This window comes from Cavia porcellus, unplaced genomic scaffold, assembly GCF_034190915.1.
Source record: "Cavia porcellus strain 051 isolate PalLab524CR breed Dunkin Hartley unplaced genomic scaffold, mCavPor4.1 scaffold_3, whole genome shotgun sequence".
In the NCBI taxonomy this organism is placed as follows: domain Eukaryota; kingdom Metazoa; phylum Chordata; class Mammalia; order Rodentia; family Caviidae; genus Cavia; species Cavia porcellus.
The window spans coordinates 102,257,077-102,269,185 of NW_026947486.1; the positions used below are offsets into that span (position 1 = coordinate 102,257,077).

Genomic DNA, 12,109 nt, shown 5'->3' on the forward strand with positions numbered 1-12,109 from the left:
TAGGCGGGATGATTATCTGATAAACATGTGGGGGTAGAGTTTGAGGGTTTGGAAGGTGTGGAAGAATTATTGCAGAGTAGGTGTACAAATTGGCCAAAGAAAAGTAGTGGGATGGCTGGGTAGAGATAAAAGCTTAGCTGAGGTTAGTGGTAATGAATTTATGAAAACATTAATTTATCCTCTTGTGTGACTGGTCAGCAACGCTTGATTGTTCAAGCACAGATATGGAGGAGATGGAGAGTAGGGCTGACCCAGAGCTGATAGGAGAAGATCAGCAAAGGAAGATACTACTAGCATTCAAAAGTCTGTTTGTCTTTGGTTTCTTCCCATCTCTGTGCATCCTGTACACTGCCATGCAATTCCTTTTCCCCAAGGACTGTTTTTTTTTTTTTTTTTTGTCTTTTTCCTTTTTTATCGGTACCAGGGATCGAACTCACGACTGCCTGCTTGCAAGGCAGGTGCTTATGCCAAGGACTGTTTTTTTATCCACTCATTCTTCTTGCTCAAAAATCTGCAGTCTTTCAAATGATGTAGCTGTTTAGAGTACAGATGATAATCCTTGATATCAGTTCCAGCTATGAACTTGAGCAATTCATGTGACATTTCTGAGACTCCATTTCTGTGACTCTAAAATGGGGATAATTGTAAACTTTACTACACAAACTTAGGTGGATTGTGGTAAATTTGCTCAACACATAAAAGCAGCTGTATTACATTCTCTTAGCTGTGGCCCAGCTTCTCCTTCAGATCCATTCCTGATCTGCTCTTCTTTCTTGTCGTTATTCAACACACTCCCTCCCACCTCAGCTAGAGTGATCTTTGATGACCTCCACGTTCACGGCCATGTGTCCCTTGCCTTCTCTACTAGAATTCCATCCTTTCTCAAAGGTGCGCATCTTCTAAGAGAAAGCTCCCCACTAGGCTGAAGCATTGGGAGCCTGATTGTATTCTATTGTTCATTTATTGTAAACTTTATCATTACTTTGTAATTTTGTTTTTAAGTATTATTTTATCTTCTGTTTAAAAATATTTCAGCAACATAAATATTTCCCAATAAGAGTATGTGTTCTTTGAGGAAAACAATCATGCCCTAAATCTATGAATTTCTCATAGGTCTGAGAACTCTATTCATGATACTTGTTAAGTTTAGTTGGCTCAAATGGGAGGATAAGGTAGGCTCCACTGGCCTTCAAAGCAGGATGCACACAGTCCTATGGAGTGCACAGACAACCTGTCAAAGTAAGCAAGAAAATATTACAGGCTTTACTGATATTTATTTTATCACATCTTTTCAATATTTCCATTTTTGTGTATGTTTATATGTAAATAACACAAATGTATAATGTACATGTGCATGTTATTGATAATAGTGTATTTACCAATATACCTCATGGGCTATGACAGAGAGAAAAAGAATGCATGTTGAGGCAATTTTAATCTTGAAGTTCCAGATAAGAACATTTTCAGTCTATATTGTTCAAAAGAATGATAGAAACTTGACAAATTCAATGTCTACCATTTTCTGGGCACTTAAGTAGTGCCAGGCATTACACTGAATGCCATATGACATTTAAGTCTCATGGAAATTTTTAAGGTAAGTGTTATTATAACCTTTACATTTTAAAGGAGGATATTGAAGCACAGAGAGGTTAAGTGACTGTATGGGTTATATGATAAGTAAGTGATGTAACCAAGATTAAAAACTACATCTGTTTCAATTCCAAGTTAATCTTTTATGAAAGATTTAAACTATGCAAGTCAATGTTATTCATAGGTATAGAACTAATCAAGTTATTTCTTCTTAAGTAGTTTTGATAGCTATGTCTTTTAAGGACTTGGTCCCTTTCCTAAAGCTAATTCCCTTAATTAATACACTAGTCTGGTATGTGTCTCACTTTTGGGAATGCTTGTATCTTGGACAAAGTTACTATGGAATAGCTTCCCTCCAACTAGTTATGTAACCAGAGTATAATGAAAAGTATACAGAGATTTTACAAAGTAGAACATCCTCTGAAAGAAATTAAGTAATCAAACAACTTGATTTTATATCTGTGATATTTATCTCTTAAAAATGAAAAGAAATCATACAGTTATTTCTTAAATAATTGTCTCTGATTTCTAACACTGAGTCCAGATTAACACACACTTTCTGATTTTTCAGTTGTTTCAGAAAATATGACAATTCAAGAAATAAGTACAACTCTGTCACAACAAATAGAGTTAACAACTCCTTCCCAAGTTACTGGACTAAAACCACAAAAGACCATATATTACTCTTCTGTGATGTCTGAAAGCATGCCTGTGTTTGCGACAGATTATGCAACCATGTTATATTCCAATACAACACTGCCACCTTCGGAAACAATTACATCAAAAATCTTAAGAACATCTATAGCCAAAACAGCTACTTCTACAGCAGATATTTCATCTAGTTCTGCAGCCATGACTCTGCCTACCCAGAGTACATCCATATGCAATGCCACTGATTCCATGAAAATAACTAAATTTACGTCTTCAGAAATCATGAGGACAACAAAAATAGTGGAAGCCATGGCCACTAAGACCTTTCATCCAACTACAGCTTCTAATTTCCTTTCTGCATCTGGATTTACTAAGAATTTAATTGCACCTCAGACTTCAGCAACTGAATCTCAGTCAGTCATTATGAAAACAGCATCTTCATTTTCAACTAGTGAGTCAACATCCATGTCTACAACATCTTGGCCCAAACGCACATCTACTGATATTAAAATACCTCCTAGCTCCACTTCTGGACAAGAATTTCTTGAGTCTATAGCTGCTGTGACTGTACCTTGGTCCACAGTAGGAGGGAATTCAGGTAAAAGTACTGGCATTAGGACTACAACAGCATTTACATCCAAGTCTTCGCTTAGCTCCACAGCTGCTTCTATAGATTCTGTATTTCCTAGAAATCAGACAGTAGCTACACTGGCAACAACTGATATGAAAATACCATTTACAGCTCATTCAGTGGTGCCTACTGAGACCATGCCTGCCCTAATTACAGCAGAAACAGAATTGCCATCTACAAACTTCCAGAATGTCTCTTCACCCCATGTGGAGGATGCCATATCTACCTTCATGCCACAAGAGACCTCTTCTATGGCCCTTTCTCCCGTGACATCCTTTCCAGTTACTGGAACGCAGAGGGTTCAGACAGGTACCAATGCTGAGAGTTCACATGCAACCTTAACTCTTGGAATCACACATGCACCGCCAGTGACTGAAACTACATCCTCCCCCGAAATCACAGAGCCAGTGAATACCCAGAATACACCCACAGCTGGTGACCGCATGTTCACTTTGATTTCGGCTATATCAGCTTCCACACCCAAGGCATTTGAATCAGGCCCCACATCTTTAACCGATGAAACAACCCATTGGTTCTCTTCCAAGGAAACCACTTGGACTTCCAGGCCGAGCCGGACTCTGCTGACATCTACTAATACAACCACCATACTTACATTTGCAGCTAATAAAAATGACACATCAGCATTCTATGGGAGTACTATTAACACAGAAAATTCATCCACAACTACTAATGTTATCACCCCACCAGAATCATCTATGGAAAGCAAGGCTATCACTAGTGCTGATGCTACTGGAGTCAGATATACAACAACTCTATCCAAACTGGTGTCTCCGTGGCTTGCTAATTTTTCCACCACTTCTGGAACTGTATCTGTAACCGATCTTCCTGAATTTAAACTCACCACCTTACTAAAAACCATCCCTATACCCACAGTAGCTGCAAATGAACTTCCTTCAACAGGGGAGACTGTTGTCTCACCAGTGGATATAGCATCTACCCTTGCTGACATTAAACTGAATTTTTCTACCGAGGAGAGCTCTTCTGAGATTATACACACAGAAACGGATGGTACAAGTGCATTTGGCGATACAACAGCCCTTGTACCAAAATCTGCAACAACACAAAAATCCGATGATACTATGACAACTAAAGAAATGACTTCCCATCATCTTAAAGGAAAATCAACTATAGAAGCAGTATCTGAGGTTTCTTTGTTTTCAACAGTGCTGGAAGTGACAGATGAATCAGCACAAACAGTGACAGCTTCTGTCACTGTTTCCCCTTTCCTTGGTGGAGAAAAATTGACTACCTCCTTGGATAATAAAACTGCTACTTCTGAGCTGGAAGGGAGTTCATACAATGGAATCACAGAATTCTTTAATTGGACCCACACCTATACAGCACACTGGACTCCAGTGACCCCCAAGGGGCATTTGACTCTATTTCCCACTCCTGAGAGTACCCAGATGTTCCCTGAACTCCTGCACAGTTCCACCACAAGGATAACAGGAACCCCGACAGACAGGACAGCTATGTCCTTGTCTTCTAGTATCTTACCACCAAAGGCTGCAGGTACTCATCCATCAGCAACTCATATACCTATTACTCACACATTCTCACTGCCAGTTACTTTCTCTCCTGTCACCTCCATGGTGATGTCTGGTGAGACTAAGATGACTATGCCTATAACTTCTAAAGCAGCCATGGATTTTCCCACATCTCTACCCTCAGATGTCTCAAATCTGTCATCAGCTACAATGTCATCAGCAATGGTGCCACCATTGAGTCAAACAACTTCTATGACCAATGATATCATGCCTACACAGACAGATTCAATTCATACCACTTCAGAGGCCATAGTGATTTCTACCACAATGACACCCATGGAAGTTCCCTCTCAGACAGAAACTCTAGTCCCCTTGCCGAGATCCCCTCTTCCTATTACAACTAAGACTAAGGCCACACTTCCCTCCACCTCAGGCAATGCAGTAACTCCGTCTACACACACTCTTGTTTGCTCAAAACCTGCTGCTGACAATACTCCTATTGTGCCTTCTCATTTGATCTCAACTGTGTCTACACCAGTAGCAACTCAGTCTGTGTCACAAGTGGAAGAAATATCTACCTCTGCTCTTAACTTTCCATTTACTTTCAGTGGCAATGGCGATGTTGCTAGCTTGGCTACTGGCCCCACAGAGACTCCTACTGTCACTGAGACAATACCTCCGCACACCTCTGCCAACAAACTTACTGCCTCAGTAGACGTCCGTGTTTCTCGCCCTTCCACACATTTTGTAAACATGCCAGCCTCCACCCAATCGGTGACTGGCATCTCTATCTTACCTTCTGACAAAGATCAGATAATCATCTCTATGGGGAAAACCTCTAGAACTATGGAGGTGACAGAAATGTCTCCATCAAAGTATTCATTTATTTCCAATTCCCAGAGTACTTCATCCTTGGAAATGACTGATACAGGATTTTCTGAGACCAGAAAAATGTCCAGCCACCAAACATATTTACCTTCAGAGATTCCACTTGAAACTTCAGCTGACAGGAATTCAACTTTATCTACCACTTCCAAAAGCATCTGGACTACACCACCCTTGACTTCAAATAGCACAGTAGATGTTTACTTTTCAGAAATGTCTAACAGCCTTGGGAAAACAACTCTGCTGTCACGACCTTTAACAAAACCCACCCTTTTGTTTCCTGAAAAAGTAAGCACAAATGCCCTTTCAATTTATACCCCTGGGACTGTGGAAATGGTAGTAAATTCCTCCTCTGTGACTCACCAGGATGCTTCTTTTGTAGATACCACAATTTCCAGTACAACCAGGATATCAAATCCTGAGCTCATCAACATAACTCTTCCCCAGTTCTCTTCACTTAACACTCAACCTGAGGTGACTTCAGTTACCTTTTCCATTTCAGAAAACACACAGACTTTCCCCAAATCCTTGTCCCCTTCCACAACTGCACTGTCCAATTCTGATTTTACAGTTACCTCTACTAATGGGATCAGTACAACCCTTTCTGTACCAAATGTACCTATACTTCTTGAGGAAACCTCGATGGCAATGTCAATTCCTACTTCCCAGATGTCCTCATTGCCAATTGATGTCACGGCTTTCACCTCCAAAAAAGTTTCTGACCCTTTCACAATAATAATGATTAAATCTTCCAAAACAACTTACCCAGCTTGTTTGAAAAGTCCTTCGATAGCCACTTCTAGACCTGTGTCTGAGACAACTGCGCTTCCAGTTGATGACTCTACCTTGTCCTCTGCAACGGTTTCTTCTGACACTTCCACAACACTTGAGTCACTTTCTACTTCATTGTCTCCAACTACTCCTAGGACTACTGTGACCACACAAGCATCTTCGTTGAAAGTCACACCTGTGACATATCCCGGGATGACCTCAAAAAGCACGGCAGTTTCTTCTGCTTTCACTACTTCAGAAATGACAGAAGTGTCCTCCAAGATCACTCCTACTTCTATTTCCTCTCCAACAGAGGCAACTTTTGTTTCTATGATACCTGTGCCAACCACTAATATGGCTGGGGCAGTGACTTCAGTTGTAGACACCACTGCCTCTTCACTACTCAGTTCTAAGAACACTGAAACGCTGCTTTCATCTACTTCAGATAATCATCATACTTCCTTAAATATTCAGGTTTCCCCATCTTGGACTAACTTCAGGAGCATGCCTGGACCCACAGAAAGTATAAAAGCTACCACTACTTACCTTTCCTCTAATACAGGAAAGATGATTTATTTATTAGAAAATACTTCTTTAACAACTACATTCAGAAGTGCCACATCTGATGATCTTGTTTTATACCCTTCATGGACCCCATCCAGTGAAACTACACCCTCTTTGACATCACTTCTTTATTCATCTAGCGGTAGTGAAGCTGAGTTTTCTACTCCAAAGAGCTCTCCTACATCCCAAGTGGTTGGATTTCCAGTTGTGGGAACAAGAATCACATCGAGTAACACCCAGTCTTTGCTTATGACTTCTTGGAACACACACAGAGCTGAAGACTCTCAGTTTCCTCTTTCCACCCCTGCTCATAACCCTACACTCAACAAGATGGAAACAGAGACTATACAGCTTGTTCCTGGGTCTTTGTCAATGCTTGCAGCCTCTGGGACTAGTCTAGTCTCTACAGATGCTTTGGCAGCATCACTAAGCTCCACATCAGGAATTTTGCCTACCTTGGGGATTTCTGAGAGCCCTTCATTATCAACATCCTTAAGGGCTCTTCCTACTAGTTGGCATGATATTAAGCACACATTTGACAAAACAACCACATTTATAACTCCTGGGAGTACAGTCCCACCAAGTCCTTCTTTAATCTCCAAGACCACTACTTCACCCATACTAACTTGGATTTTATCTAGTCTTCCACCAGGTTCCTCCCAGATGACAGTGTCTAAAGTTCCTCATGCTGTAGCGTCCTCTATGGTAGAGGCATCAAAATCAACACTTCCTGCTTCTGACATGGCCACATATACATTCACTAACTTTACAAAACTACCATTTGCTACTGGAAGAACTGTACTCACCAAAATTACTTCTATACCTACACTGGGAAGTACCACTAGTGGCTCACCAACTTCTCTGCCTATGTCTACCAGAGTCACAGATATCAGAATGCACAGTCTCACATCCCCTGAGACAACCTCCAGAACTATTATGACTGACAACTCCAGGACGGCTTTTAAACCTCCATCCTTCAGTGGAATGAGTGTATCACCTTCTATAACTAATCGCACTGTATCTTTTGGTTCCATGCCACTACCTAGTGCTACAAAAATATCTGCATGGAGCAAAACCCCAGCCACATCATCACCCACTTCTTTAATTCTTCCCAAGTCCATACTGGACTCCCTTATAAATGTAACTACTGCTACATCTACCCCTACTGGAACCTCATCTTCATTCATGTCTACTGGAGTGGCACATTCTTCTACAGATGTTGTATCTTCATTAATCTCTTTGTCTTTTGAGACAACCTGGCTGGACTCCGCATTTTCCTTTCTAACTACAGAAGCAATGACTTCACCAATTGCTAGTGAGTCCATAGGTACTGTTCCTTTATGCATATGAACAATGGGCCATGTTTTTGCTAAGGGTCAGCTATCTGAAGGCGGAGAAGAATAAAGAAAGGTGTAGGTGTTTCTCATCTCCTTGGGACAGTAGGTTGAATGAGTTCCTTATCCAAACTCAGAATTTCATAACTATGTTTTCTATGTATATTGAAACATAATCCAAATGTGTGCTTTCACTCCATATGAAATTTCTAAACCTCTTCCCACTAGGCTTTTTGTCAATGCCCTGACTCTGCCTCTGCCTATGTGAACACAGGTCAGGAACATCATTTATACCTAGTAAGAGAATCATATGGCATTAGATCTGAACATGCTTATTATATATGAGAAAATGTCAGAAGATATCTTTTCCTAACTTTTTTGCTGTACTGGGAGGTTGAACTTAGCACTTTTATACTCAACTACATCCCTAGCCTCTTTAAATATTTTTATTCAAGACAGGATCTCACTAAGTCAGGCAGGACTTTAATTTGTGATGCCCCTGCCTCAGCCTGTCAGAGTACTGGGATTATAGAATTGTACCACTGTATTCAACTCTGCCATTTGAATCCCTCTTATGTAGGTCTCAGGCTTTTCCACTTTGTACATCCACCCGGCTGGGAATACTTATCTGTTCAGGGAGTACTTGGCTTCCATATTGTTCAAAGTTTGAATGTTCCTGCAACTTTTAATATTCCAAAATGAAAATATTGTAGGATACAGCAGAGTGAGAGGGGCACAAGGAATGAAAACCCTCAAGCTGAAAGGAAGGCACAGTAAGAAAACAAAAACCTAGTTATTTTCTCAGGACAAATGATCTTGTGAGATAAATGCTCAGCTTGGCCATTGAATGGACAGGAAACCGGGCGGCCAATGAAAGTAGATAATTTGAGTGATTAGTATGTCCATCAACTGTGCAAAAGCCAGGAAAATGCCTAAGTAATTATAACAAAAACGGGATGGTAGCGTTTTCTTTTACTTTTGGAGTTGAGCCAAAAGTGCTGGTTTTTAAACGGTGCCGAACAAACTTTAGGAATGAGAAATCGTTTTACTTGCTTTAAAGCAGAGAGCAGTTTTGATCAAGTTTACAAAAGTTAAATTTCTTGAACTAACTAAAATTAATCTCCATATTTTTAATTACAGTTTCCTTCTACAATATCGAAATGACATTGTCTGTCTTTGATGAAGAGTCAAGGGTCCTTATTACCAGTATTATTCATGAATTTGCAAAAGATTGGGTAAAATACTATTTTGATTATTTATGGTATATGTAAATATAAGTGACAATGAGTAGATTAAAATTAGACTTTACTTTTTTCTAGTGATAATCCATTTCACAGATAACTAATTTGTTTTTCACTGAAAATCTACCTACACTGTAGGCAACACTGCAAGGATCTATGCAATCTCTCCATCACAGCACCAACGCTGAAAGCTTTTTATGAAATGTCATTCTCATTTGTTTAGATCTGTACATTTCCTTATGTTGACACAAATTCTGAAATCTTTGCTCAATATTCCTAATTGGGGAAATTCTTTGCCATGTCTATTTAATTATCTTTGCTTTCTGCTTTTTAACTTTTCTCTCTTTCCAATAAAATGAATGTTTTATATATTCTTACATTTCTTTCTGATAATAAGACTATAAGCACTTCAGAAAACCTCAGACATTGTCATCTAAAATAATATCTTTTTGTGGTGCTAAGGATTGAACCCAAGTCTTTGTGCATGTTAGGCAGGTGCTTTATCCCTGAACTACATCTTCAGCTCCTGGACATGAATTTTTAACATAGAGGTGAATATAGACCACTCCTCATACATTTTAGCAAACACATAGGGTTTCACTATATGGTTGTAACATAATGTTCTGAGTTTTTTCAAGCCCAGTCATCCACTGGTAGACATTTGGTCTCCTTCTATTTTTTCTCTATTTTAAACAATTCTGAAAACAGTGCACTTATAATACATTTAGGGGCATTTGAGTATTTTGATAGGATAAATTCCTAGAATTTGAATTTCTGGATCAGAAGTTATAAATGAACCTCTGAATAGGATGCTAGGCGAAAGAATATAGACTTAAAAATCATATACTTTGATATTGTTAATTGAATATGTCCTAAATAAACAGATCCACACAATGGAGAGCAGGTCAGTGGTTATTAGGGAATAGAAGTGGAGAGGGGAGTGATTACTTAATGGGCATGAGAATTTTTATGGGATATGCAAAAGCCTGAAACTAGAGAGAAGTAGTTGGTACACAACAATGAAATATATTAAATGTCACTGTACTATAGATTTCAAAATTAATTTTATATTATGTGAATTTTACCTCAATTAAAGAAAGAGAACAGAAAAATAGTGTTATCACTAAATGATCTCCCAGGTAGAATTACCAATTTGTACCTTGCATCTAACCACTAGTGAATGATCATATTGCTTTCCTCTCTCCCCATCAGCACTTACTTTCAAGTATATGGAACATGATTATGAATGCTTGAAAATGCATGAGCATATCAGTCTGCTCAGGCTGTCTTACAAAGATATCACAGACTGAGTGAATGAATCAATAGGCATATATTTTCCTACAATTATGGGAGGTAGAAATCCAGGATAAAAATGCTGGCAGGGTTGGATTTCTGCTGAGATCTCTGTCCTTGGCTTGCATATGGCCACCTTTTCACTGTGTCCTCACATGGTATTTCTCTTTGCAAATGCATGTCTGGTCTTTTCTTCTCTCATAGTAACACCAGTTATACTGAATTATGGCCCTCCCTTTTGTGGCCTCATTTAATCTTAATTACACCTCTAATGACCCTATCATGCAATAGAATCAGATTTTATGTTAGAGCTTCAACGTTTGAATTTTGGGGGGGGGATAGTTCAGCCTATACAATGGGAAAAGTGTAAGTTGAAAAACTGAGGGGAACAAATAGAAATTTTAAGCTGCTGAAATAATGAATGCTGCTTAATGACCATCTTGTTCCAGGTGACTTTGTTCAATTAAATTACAAGATCAGGAATATGAAAACTGATTCTATTTTTTGTTATTGCTTTTTACAGTTGAGTTTTATATTTGAAGACAGTGAATTTTGTCTTGCTAATCTAGCTGTCCAAATTAAAGGCAGGTATGTGGATGATATCTTTTGCAGCTTGAAGGGTAATTTGAAGGTCTTCCAGGTCCCTTCCTATCCAGAGGAGATTTCTTTTCTTTATGCTTGGGATTTAGGGACCACCACACTTGTAACTGCAGCTCCCCTTCTGAGTATGAGTTCACATTGCAATGAGGAAGAGATTTGTCTTACTCCTCCAGGGCACAAAGCTGGGGGCGGGGGGATGAAAAACTAAGTCCAGGAAGCAGTGCAATTAGATTGAGTTATCTCTGTTGCTCTCTTAATATCTAAAGTTTTATGATTCTGAGACTTTAAAAGAAAATAATGCCCTAGCTGGGTGTGGTGAGCTGGGTGTGGTGGCATGTGCCTATTATGCCACCACCCTGGGAGGCTGAGCCAGGAGAATCAATCAAGAGTTCTAGCCCAGCCTGGGCAACCTTGCAACTTAGCGAGATCCTGTCTCAGTATTTTAAAAAGGAATAAAGGGATGGGAATGTGACTCAGGCTCTGGGTTTAATCCCCAGTAGTGCAGAGGGCTTGGAGGAGGGTTTATCATGCTTTAAAGGGAAGAAATGCTATAGATGGCCATGCAAGTGGATCTATAGAACCTTTGATTCCTGAATTATGCACTTTTGGGGATTGGAAATTTCAAAGGGAACTTGAAATGTTTAATGTAAGGAATCTACCCCTTCAAGTACTCTTGTAAAAGGCTAGGGATGTGGCTTGGTGGTAGGCCATTGGCTAGCTTGCATGAGGCCCTGGGTTCAACCTCTAGGTCCATGAAACAACAAATTAAAAGATCTCCTGTGATATTTTATATATTCATCTAGATTTTTTCCTGCATGTACTAAGAGAATGGGCTCCTTTCTACTCTATATATTGTTTAACAACTTTATGCTCTTAATAATAATTTATATGGTTTTTAGGTCAATACATATAAATCCAGCTTGCTAATTTTAATTGTGTAAGACTCATTTTTAAGGCTATGATATGACACATGCATTCAATTATCTAGTAATAGACAGTCAAGCAATTTTTACTCTTGCATACATATTTTCATGAAACCTT

At 39.3% G+C, this 12,109-nt stretch overlaps 1 protein-coding gene across 1 annotated transcript in view; it reads left to right on the top strand.

Moving 5' to 3' along the window:
- Window positions 1-12,109, top strand: part of Adgrg4 (adhesion G protein-coupled receptor G4) — a 90,874-nt gene that overhangs the window by 22,300 nt on the left and 56,465 nt on the right. Inside the window, exons 3-5 of the mRNA XM_063245599.1 lie at window positions 2,162-7,927; window positions 9,075-9,169; window positions 10,992-11,056. Of these exons, the coding sequence (XP_063101669.1) occupies window positions 2,162-7,927; window positions 9,075-9,169; window positions 10,992-11,056 (5,926 nt within the window). The remainder of the gene's footprint in view (window positions 1-2,161; window positions 7,928-9,074; window positions 9,170-10,991; window positions 11,057-12,109) is intronic.